The sequence below is a fragment of the Cicer arietinum genome, chromosome 8 (genome assembly GCF_000331145.2).
Source record: "Cicer arietinum cultivar CDC Frontier isolate Library 1 chromosome 8, Cicar.CDCFrontier_v2.0, whole genome shotgun sequence".
NCBI classification, from domain to species: Eukaryota; Viridiplantae; Streptophyta; class Magnoliopsida; order Fabales; family Fabaceae; genus Cicer; species Cicer arietinum.
In genome coordinates, this window is record NC_021167.2 from 4,412,722 (window position 1) to 4,424,975 (window position 12,254).

Sequence of the window (12,254 nt, forward strand, 5' to 3'; positions counted from 1 at the left end):
CCTCTGGAGAGCTGGAAATCGATTTGCCAATCGATTTTTGCAGGAAAATCAGAACTTTCAGCCTGCTGAAGGTGCTGTACAGCAACCTTTCAGAACCAAAACAGGTGAATCAAGTAGACGATCAACAAGGCGAAGAGGATTGCCTCAAAGACTCCGTGATTGTGAATTGTTCCAAGATAGCGAGATCAACAATGAGGGTGATCTTATTCATTTCGCTCATTTAGCATTTAGTGTCGGTATTGCAAGTAGGTTCATGGAGAGGCCAAAGGTATCACACTTGGCAGCAGTTAAGAGGATACTTAGATATGTGAAAGGTACTCTTGGCTGTGGAATTTTATTTCCTGCAAGTGACATGGGCAAAAGTTGCGAATTACTCGAATACACCGACTCCAATTGGTGCGGAGATAAGGACGATCGGAAATCAACGGCCGGTTATGTTTTTATGTTCGGAGGGGCACCAACCTCTTGGTGTTCTAAAAAGGAGCCGGTGGTTGCTCTCTCTTCTTGCGAGGCGGAGTATATCGCAGCTTCATTATGTGCATGCCAAGCTGTGTGGCTAGTGAACCTGCTGCGTGAGCTGGACAGCAACACGAGAGGAGCTGCTCTGTTGTTGATGGACAATGTTTCAGCCATCAACCTTGCTAAGAATCCCATAGCACATGGGAGGAGCAAACATATTGAGATATGGTTTCATTATTTGAGGGAACTAGTGAGTTCCGGACAGTTACGTTTGGGGTATTGCAAAAGTGAAGAACAAGTTGCAGATTTGTTGACGAAAGGCGTTACGAATGAAGTGTTCAACAAACTTGTGAAGAAGTTAGGCATGAAGAATGTGGAGCATTTGAATTAAGGTGGTGTATTGGAAGTTGTAAATAATTCAAATGTTAATTTTGGGCCAAGTTAAGTGGTTCCACATTGTACCCATATAAATAACTTTGTGTGTAATGTTTTAAAGACAAATGCCATTTTTACACTAATGAAAATTCAGTAAATAACTCACTTCCATAATCTCTCTCTTTTATCCATCATTTTCTAAAACACCACAATTTTCAATTATCAATTTTCACCATTGATTCACCCTACATTCTTGATAGTGTTCCAACTGCTGATAGATCGGCCAAAACTTTCTTTTTCCTTACGATTTTTTGTTATTTCAATTGGTGGAATAACGTTGGAACCTGTGCTTTCTTTCCTCATTCAATCTTTCCTTCAAAGTTCTGTACAACCAAACACAATATTCATGCCAACAAACATCCGTAAGGATTTTGCTAACAAATATAAAAGTCCAAATAAAACTCTGTATTGTAAAGACAAATTTCGATAAATTTTCAATTTAGGTTTTCTATATTAGTATGTAAAAAATTATTAAAGATTTAATTATTGTAAAATGAAAAAAATATTTAAAAGAAAAATATCATTGATTCCTACGTTTTCTTTTTTTACCATATAAAAATATTTTATTTAATGCACGTGTCCATTTCAGGTTTTTCGGGATTTCAAACTTCAAATATGAAGTACTTGGTTACACATTTCTATAAAAATCCTAGTGATCAACTAGTTGAAAAAAAAGTATTTTAGTTTAGTAGTGCCAAATGCATTGGAGTAACAAGTTCAATGTATATATACCGTACCATTAAGAACACTGCTACATTTGAAAGAAAAAAATCACAGCAGAATAAGTGGTTAATGTTTTTCTATAAGGCAGAATAAGTGATTAATTCTATTTGGATATTTTTAATTTTAATTCGATCGGGAGTATACTAACAGGTTGATATTGTATTTAGTACTATTTTAAAATAAAACATAAATAAAAGATAATAATTAAAAAAATTATATAATTATTTTAATTTTTAATTAAATATATTAATTTTTGAATATTTTTTTTTAATATTTTATAACAAATGAAGTATTGATTTTGAAAGAACCGGAACTAAACTATCGAAGGACACTTGATTATTGGATTTAGTTAAAAGATGGAAAAAAGCAATAATATACATTTTGTTCGGTTTATTATAATTTGGTCTAAGGATTCACATGGGTCGGGTTAATCTTACCAAATCGGTCAACTCAATTTATTCAAACCAAATAAATAATAATAATAATATAATTTAAATATATACAAGTTATTATTGGAATTGGAGTATTTTTCGATATAGATAAATCCACAAACTGGACCACTCAAGCTCATTTAATTTGTATTTTGACTAAATATATTTAAATTAAAAGTCTAATTTGAATGAACTCATTTATAGTCAATATTGATCGGTTCATGGATTAGAGTTAACATATGAAATCTATGAATCAACACATTCAACCTATTGAAATCCTTACTTTTTATCGGCTGACTACTTTAAAATTTTATACCTACACTGTATTCATATTCCTTAAGCCATCAACAGCTCTCTCAAAATTTGCGAATCATGCTAAGGCAGCGAAGCAAAATAATTGTGCCACGACAACGACCCATGTAAGTAGAATCGTTTTGAATTGAGTGACGACCACAATTCATACAAACAAAATTGCGACCATCAAACAAAGAAGGTTGATTATTCAACAAAGGGTTATCTTGAATCTTAATGTTACAGTTTTATGATTAACTAATATGATTGAATATACAAAAATAGTTAAATTTTACCAGTAACCACAAGTTAGTGAAAACCAAATTATATATGGTTTGTGTGGTTTAATATATGTCAATTGATTGTAATGATAGAGATGTTTATAGATATACTAATTAATATATATAGATATTGTGATGTATGTAGTTGTAATTTTGAATTCTATAATTATTATATTTTATGAGTAAAATTGTAGTTGTTGTAGTTATCGAAATGTATATTTGAGAATAATATGTGTATATGATAAATTTATTTCGATATTTTTTTAGAGATTCAATTTTTAAGATTAGAATAAAGTTTATAAAATCTGAGACGACGACATATATTTTTATTTTTTTGTTATTATTGATGTATAATTAAAATTTAATTGTTATATTATATTTTAGATAGTATTTATTACTATTTTAATTGATTTAAATATTTTATTATATTTATATATACATTTTTAATATTAAATAATATATTATGATATAATTTTATTATTTTTGAGATATTTAAGTATTAAAATTTAATTAATTACTAAAAAAATAAAACTATTTATATACGAACCAAACTCAACCCCGATCATTACTAGGTTAGTTTAATTCCGGTTTTGGAAAAAAGAAAACTCAATCAACCCAATAGCTATTTTGCTTTGGCTTGTGGCAGTATTACTACTCAAGAAACTAGAAAACCCTTTCCCTCTTCTCTCTCTATATATCCTATTTTTCTTCTTTTCTGTTGCGTTTTTCGCTCTCATTCCTCAACACACCACATGCTGTGAAATTCTTTCTCATGCCGATTCTTTCACAGCTCACTGTAAGTTCTCTCTCTCCTCTCGTTTTCTTTTTATATATACTTCTAGGTATTCATCTATTTATTCATTCATTCATCAGTTTCTTTTTTCTCAATATTTTACGAATTTCGATTTCGAGTCACTGATGGATCTAATTAACAACCTAATTCCTTTTTTCGCCGCAACGCTCCGATTTGTTTTTCGTGTTTTCAAACTTCACCAGCACGTAACACAACGTCATTTTCAGATCTCTCGGTGCAACTTTTTTTTATATTACCATTATTATTCTAACTTATTTCTTTTTTTTTTCGTTTTCACATTCGTTTCACCGATTCTTTTCTTTCTTTTTTAATTTTTATTTTTGTGTATTTTGATTTGAAATGTGACAATCAGCGTTTCTTCACTCGTTTTTTATTGTTGGTTAATTTCATGTCAAAAACGGATTAAAGAGATCACGCTTTTAATGACCTAGATTAATTTAATACTAATTAATTTCGTCTTGGAATTTTTTATTCCACGATCACGAATCTTTACATACATGAAGCTTCGTTGAATAATCATCTATTTCCATTTTCTCTGTGACTGATTTAATTGATTCGTAAATTTGCATGCCTTTCAATTATTAATTTATTTACAGCTATTGCGATTTAATTTAGTTTTCATTGCTTTTATTATTATTTCTATTTCTATTTCTATTTGATTCTCTCTTTCTCGTTTTTGTTTGTGCAGAAAATTCAAATCCTGGTACTGGAGGGTTGTGAATTCTAGATACTATTATAGCCTAAATATAACCTATGGTGAGAGGTTTCGAGCATTCATAGTTGATTTAAAATATGTATAAATAATTTTGATATATATATTGCTTTCGATTATAATCAAGTGGTTCTGTTCTTAAAAATGATTCTAATTCATAATTAAAATTTGTAGTTTTTAAATTTTAACAAAAATTTTACATTAAAATTTATTATTAAAATTATTATATTCAAACATAAATTATTATTTTATTCCAAAAAAATGTAGAGCTTGTTCTATAAATCTCTTGTCCAAAATCATAATTAATATATCAATAACTTTTGTAATAGCCTAATATGATTCAAATATTAATTTATATACTTGACAGAACTTTAAATGAAAGTAACATTGTTTTATATTTTCAAATATTAAAATAATGATTTATCCATCAACTTTTTTATATTCAATAGAGGTTCTATTTAAAACGATTTACAATATTAATTTATTTAAAATTATTTTTTTTATAACATAATTAAATTCGTTTTTGAAAAAACCCAAATTTGTAATAACAATTATACTGATTTGATAATATTACTGTTTTTTATTAGGGATTTAATTTAATGTATTATATCAATTTGATGATTTAATAACGAATTTAACTGCAGAAGGCACGTTGGTGAGTGAGAGAAAGAGAAAAGAGATCAGAAAAGATGACGTCATCATCAAATTCGCCTTGTGCGGCGTGCAAGGCTCAACGGCGAAAATGCACGCAAGAGTGCGTGTTCGCACCGTATTTTCCACCGGACAATCCTCAAAGGTTCACATACGTTCACAAAGTTTTCGGTGCGAGCAATGTAACGAAGCTGCTCAACGAGCTTGACGCGACTCAGCGTGACGACGCCGTGAAGTCGTTGGCATATGAGGCTGAGGCTCGGCTTAGGGATCCTGTTTACGGTTGCGTTGGGGTTATCTCTGTTCTACAACATAAGCTAAGACAAATCCAAGGTGAACTCAACGATGCTAAAAAAGAACTTGCAACTTATATTGGTCCTCAAGCACTTCATGGTGTTCCCACAAACATTATTCAACAACAACAACCTAATAACCCTTTTGTTAACTCTCTTTACCCTTATAATAATGGGAATGTTGCGGCGGCTGCACAGATGATGATTTGTGACTCTCAACCACCACCGTCTCAACATCCGATCATGGAAGCTCAGCAATTAGCTGCTGCTCTTGTTGAAAGAGAGCAACAAGAGATGTTAAGGAGTTTCGAACATCAACAACAGCAGCAAGAGTTTTTGAGGTTCAGTGGTGGGTTTGATGTGGATTCTGGTTCTTCCGGTGGTGGTTTCAACCAAATGTCTCCTGCTGCTGCTGCTGCTGTGGCTTCTAGCGATCAATTGTCTCCTTCTTTGACTTTGGGATCTTTTGATAATACTTATCACCACATGCAGCAAGTACAAGGAGAACCTCAACCTCATCATCATCCACTTCAGGCACATGCACAGCTACTTCTTCCACCTCAGCAGAAACAAGTGCAGACACAAACTCACCAACAACAGACGGAAAGCGAGGAGTGTAGGAGTGTTGGTCCTTCTTGTTGAATTTCAAATTTTGCAGCTCTTGTCATTTCCTACTTGTTTGTCAAACAGTTTTCAGCTTAGGTATGTTGTTTTTTTTCTCTCAGCTTAGGCCTGTTCACGTGGGTTTCCCCGTACTTGGCTATCAATGCTTATTGTATATAATTATAATTATTAGATAGCTTTTTCTTAATGGAGGCAATTTAGTTTAAAAAACTATCATTAGACATTCAAATATCTTAATAACACATTGAGAGTCAGAAGTAAATAGAGACAGTAATCTAATAAATATGATATATTCGTAATTTGATAAGATGAGAGAGATAGAGGCAAAATGAGTTTAGAGATAAAACTAAAATTAAGATCACGCATTGATGGGTAGTATAGTAAACAAAATGACTTGTTAGAGAAATAGTTTTTCCACAATTAAAAACGTTTGAGTTGGTTCCTCTTCAATTTAAACACTTAAAAATAGTAAATATGACTCATTTGAATATTCCATAAAAAAATATTATATTGATTTGTTTGTCACAAGTGTGGAGTTTAGATGTAATATGTATGGTAATTAAATAAAGTTTACACTTTTTAGAAGGAAAATGTTAAAAATATTGAATATTATGCTCTCAAGTCAAGTAAGGTACGTGTGAAATTTGGCAATCTATCAATCGAAGACATTGGCCGTGGGAAATATATTAGCTGTCCTAGCATCTTGTGAAAATAATAACAATAGCATCAACATGATGGCTCACATTTACCTAATAGTAGAGATTATCATAAAAAAAAAAATTGTTTTGGTGTATATCCATAGAGTCTATACACTTTAAGTTTTAAATGAATAAAAAGAATGATGTGATAGATGAAAAAAAAAATATATAGAAAAAAAATGCGATGTCAAATAAAAGTATAAAAATTGTAAGTATGTGTATTATTGTTGATTATTATATAAACTTTGTATAGTCTTAACAGTAATTTGTGGAAACTGACTTGCCAGCCAAAAATTGTTCTATAAAATTAAAGATCATAGTATCTCATTGCGGGCACATCTTGTGGTTTTGGTTCGCCTCTACTTTTGATATATGTATTGATTTATCAATAAAAAAAACATCCCATTAGCGGCAACAGGTTTGGTCTGCTTCTATGTCATATACTCTTCTTATACCTTCAATATAAGAATATTTGAAAACACTCTTTTATCGATTTGCCATGAATATTAGCATTTGTCAAAATAAGTCCACGTTGTCTCTTTCGAAAATGCTTTGGTACATTCGGTATACTTTACGTTTCATGCAATGCAATGATTAATCATTCCCGTTATTTAAACAAACATATTGTATAGTGTTGATAACATTTTATCTATTGGACGCTTCTTAGTTAATGCCTTTCTTAATTTGTCTCGCTTGAGCAGGTTTTACCGTACGAATACAAATGGATAGAGAGAAAGAGAAGAGAGATATAAAGTATATATGCGATCGAGGTTCATAAATCCGCATTGTTTTGCTTGTCTTCGAAGGAGACTCACAAGGCACAATTGAAAATGGCTGATGATCTTACAGACTTTCTTCTATGAATCTTAAGCAGTAGCTACGTTTTAATTAATTCCCTTTTTATGGTTCAAAACTAAACTGTAAATCAGAATTCAGAAAACTTTTAAAGGCTTTGATTATTTATTAGCCCTATCTTATAAATTTTATTATAAGGGCATAACCATTTGATTAGTTTTTGAATACATATATAAGGGGCTTCTATTATCCCCAATCTCGAAAACACGAGATCATTCTTTTCTATGTTTTTTTCTTCAAACTAAAATGAAAAATCTTTTTGTTAAACTTATGTTTATTTAAAATCAAGTTTCTCGGTGAGAAATATAAATGGTAATTTCTCTCCTTAAAATGATTAATTGTGACGTGCATGGCGAGTCATGTTTCCAAAGTACATTGAATCTATATATCAATAAGGTAATTTCTATATCTCTTCGGTTCTCAATCCCTATTATATCATATAAAGTCAAAAATAGTAGACGGCATGTGCTACACGGCATGTACACGTCATGAGTGATTTGCACACAACCAACAATATTACGTAACCAAAGTTTTCAGGTATTACTACATATTTCGTCAATTAATGGCGTATCGTCAAATACAACGTCCTTTAATTTTGCATATACTTGGGAATCCATTGTTAAAACCGTCGAATGTTTCTTAAAGATTTCGTTAATATGTCTCACGAATAAATAACTTTTTTAAAGAAATTTATATCTTATATTTTGGAAGAAAGAGCCTATTGCTCTATTAATTTGTTTCAATAGATAAAGTGTTATCTATTCTGTAATTTAAAAATAATTTTTTAACGAGAATTGTTAAGAGAATTTCAAAAATAATAACTTTTTATAGGACATTTTTCTGTATAAATTTGTTCTTGACAACACATTTTTTGAAATTTAATTTAAATATAAAAACATAAGTATTAGAATGTAAATAAGTTCATTTAATATAGATATTATGAAGCTGAAATATGTAAATAAAATTATTCATATAAAACACAATTGTGTATGTCTTTTCGCTAATTTATATTTTATTAGTATAAAACACATTAACATCTGTTTTTCAATTTTCATTTAACTAATTAAACATATTATAATCATTTATCTTAATTTGTTATAATGCCTCGATGTCTCTGTTAGGCTAGGTCAAAATGTTGGGGAGAAATTTATAAATGGTGGACTGAATGTGATGAACCATAGCATTAGGCTTATATAATATCCATATCTAGCTTGATTCAAATTATTAACACATATTTGAATATTCTGACTTATATGATTTTAAATTTATTTATATTCAATGTAATTTTTTTATTTAGTATTTACATTTCCTTTCTCTTTTGAATTACCAACAACTTGAGGATTAAATGATTAGGATGGCATAAATTTAACTCTCTCTTTAATAAAATTAATAATTAAGTATTAATATGATCATTTAAAAAAAATAATTAAAAAATTTATTTTATTTTAAGAATTTTTTTCGTGCCAAAAGACATTCCTTTTTAATTCGCCTTCTCGGTCAACTGTCTCTCTTCCTCTCATTTTTTGCGTCTCCTTTGTAAATATCATTCATGTTACACAAATCATTTTAAACTTTTCTTTACCAAATATTTCTTATTCATTTTGTGTTTATCTTTCTTCTCTGATGTCTGGAAAAAAAATCAGATTTTGTTGCTTCAATTTCTGAGTCATGGAGTTTGGTTGTTAAAGTTGTGCGAGTGTGATTTAAACATAAATTTTATGCAATGAAAATGGTCTTGAAGGATGACAAGGTTTAGTTCTATTTGTGTAAATTCAAATTTTAAATTATATTATTTGTGTATTAACAAACCTGTCTTTCATATTCTTAGTGATATAGAATTGAAGCAACCGTGTGTTTTTATTTATCTATTTGATGTACAATTCTGCTGATGTTGCTTCTAACAACTTTCTGGTGTATATGGAACAATCAGACACCATTTCATATTAAATCTGTAAGGTACATATACACATTCGAAATGTTGACATCAATTACTTTAGTAAATATGTTTACGAATTAGGTAAATTTATTTCAATATGTCATTGTTATTTTATTTTATTTATAAAAAAAGATTACTATTTTGTTATATATATTTTATTGTTTATATTTCTAAATTTTGTCTCACAAAGATTGTATATTTGTGTAAGATTTTTTCTGAACAGTGTTGCCACAGGCTTATATTGAAGAAAAAATAATAATTTATTGTACAAATTCAAAGATAAAAAATAATAATAGTTTTTATGTGTATTGTAATTTTTTTTTTGTAATAGGAAAATTATTTTTCTTTAGTATTTTGTGAGTAGTACCGGACTGAAAGATATTTTGCCACTTGATACATCAAGATTTGTATGAATTTTTAAATGTCATGTATTACATATAAATAACATACTATGTTGAATAATAAAAATAAAAATTCATTATTAAGTTACTTACTCATCTTTACATTTACTAATTTACTTAATTTATATATGTCATGTCCATTATTTTAAAAATTCTTATTTCATCTAATTTAATTATTTAATTTTTTAATAATTATTGTTTTTATTTGTTTAAAATTAAAAGTATTGTTTTATAATAAGTTTTTTTGGAACAAAAAAGAAGCTTTTTTGGAGAATTCAAAAATAAGATTAAAGAGTGGTGTTAGAGTGATGTTTTTCATTAGTAATATTAAAAAAATAATTTTTAAATTAGATTAGAATTATATTTTTTTACTATAAATTGTTTTTTTAAGTTATTAATTTAATATCAATAAAATTTATGAGAATTGATATATATATATATATATATATATATATTAATATATATATATATATATATATTAATATAACAATTTATTTATTAAAATTGAATATTGTTTCCGTGGAACGCACGGTTAAACACCAGTATATCATTATTTGATTCAAGTTTCATTATTTGGATATCAACCTCTGCGAGGAGAACTCTAATGTCAACTAACGTGAAAAAGATATCATAGCATAAAGAAAGAATATGTCGTATGTAATGTAATATTGTGACTTGTCTCATTCAATAGTCAAAGGGATGGAGATTGAAGTGGAAACAAATAGAAGTAATTGCTTACAATAAAAAAGAGGTGGAAAGAAATAAGGTAAGGATGATGAAATTTCCTACAACAATAATATCAATAAAAAATGTAACATATGTCGGCCCACAAGTACGGATGTCATTGTCCTATGTACTATGTATTGTAGGATACTGCGATACGGCCCATTATGCATTGACCCTTATTTTTCAGTCTTATACTTTAGTTATTTAAACAAAAAAATCTTTTATTTCATGTTTGATTGATCAATTATTTAAACATTTAAATTTTGATATTCCTAGTTTTATTGGACTACTAGAAGTGTGTTTGAATGTGATGAATGATTAGATTGGGTTGTGTAATAATGAGTATATTAAATTTTATGGCTTTTTATGTATAAAATACACTTGTAATTTTTTATGATTAAGCAATGTATATTTTAAGTTAGGTGATCACCGTAGTAGTACTATTAGAAAATTAGAGAAAAAAATATTATTTATAAAAAAGTTGAACCAATTGTAAACTTTGTAAAACTACATGTTTTTTATGAAGACAAAGATCAACAATTATGGTTCATGCAACAAGATCAAAAAGAAGATCAAATATCTTCATTAATAAGCTTCAAATCCAAACATTAAATGTTAAAATGTAAAAGTATATGATACAAACTAATATTTCAATTACATGAGAACAAGTCATAAGTGTAAGCAAAACAACATTAACAAAGTCTTAAAAATCATATTTTTGACAAAATACATAAGTGTAAGCAAGTCAGAAGCAAAAGTCTCAAAATTGTATTTGACTACGACTATGTGTAGTCGAATACACATCAAGTTAGTGGCCAAAATCCTCGTATCTGTATTCGACTACAACCTTCTGTAGTCGAATACAAAGTAGGTTAGTGGCAAAATTTCATTAATCTGTATTCGACTACACACATGTGTATTCGAATACAAGGTGTAATTTTTGAATATTTTTGAACGTTACAAAGAGGTGTATTCGAATATACGCATCCTTTATTCGAATACAACTGGAAGCAATACAATTTTTCAGATCTGGAATGGCTCCAAATCATTGTATTCTTTCATCAAACCTTTTGGGTCAATGGCCACGAATCTGAAGAGATGTTTATGGAATATAAATACCTCATAACTTCATATCAAACAACACACAATCCTTGAATCAATACCCTGAACAATTTTGAACAAAATTCTGATTTTTACAAAGTACTTGCATTTCATTTTCATATCATTCAGAAAGGTTCTCAAGTACTTGAATTGTTATTGGATTGTTTATCAATATACCTCTCCTTATTCTTATTCAAATCATATTGTATCACTTGTAAAAGAAAGTAATACTTTCTTAAAAAGTAGCTTAATCTAAGATAGTGGTGTGATATCTTAGGAGTGTTGTTAGAAGTTTGTAGCAAGAATCTCAAAGTGAGAGTTGTACATTTTCTAACAATTAGTGGATCAATCTCTTGTAGTGTGCAAGAGGACTGAACGTACCCTTGGTTATAAGGGGAACCAGGATAAATCTTTGAGTTTATTTATTTACGGCACCTTACTATTAGTAGACATTATATTAACTAAGAAAATTCAACTACCACATCACTAAAAACAAGAAAATTTACTAATACATAATTCACCCCCTCTTAAGCGTACTTCTGTACTAACAAGCTTGATAGTAATCACCTCATTCCTACTAAATCTTAATTAATTAACTCAAATTCAACATAAAATTAGAGTTTTCTGCATTACTAAATTAGTGCCACTAGCATTGGTTTAATCTTATTCTATACTTCAATCACCACTCTTGGAAACATTTTAATTGGCGACTAGATCAACTTATCATCCCATATCTTATCTTCATATTCTCTTAATTTCTCTCTCAAAAATTAGATGGGTGTTTCATATAATTTGTGAAATTGCCAATGTGGCCCAAAAGTTT

The 12,254-nt window shown here is 29.0% G+C and overlaps 1 protein-coding gene across 2 annotated transcripts; it reads left to right on the top strand.

The window, feature by feature from the left end:
• Positions 1–3,202: 3,202 nt before the first annotated feature.
• LOC101503584 (uncharacterized) lies at positions 3,203–7,384 on the top strand. 2 transcript variants are annotated; one of them, XM_073364227.1, is made up of 4 exons: positions 3,203–3,416; positions 4,123–4,190; positions 4,791–5,792; positions 7,114–7,384. In XM_073364227.1, the coding sequence occupies exon 3, from the start codon at positions 4,836–4,838 to the stop codon at positions 5,730–5,732; it is 897 nt and encodes a 298-aa protein (XP_073220328.1). In that variant the 5' UTR covers positions 3,203–3,416; positions 4,123–4,190; positions 4,791–4,835; the 3' UTR covers positions 5,733–5,792; positions 7,114–7,384. The 2 variants fall into 2 exon arrangements, with proteins under 2 accessions (XP_073220328.1, XP_073220329.1); XM_073364228.1 differs by having other exon boundaries at positions 4,794–5,792.
• Positions 7,385–12,254: the final 4,870 nt, after the last annotated feature.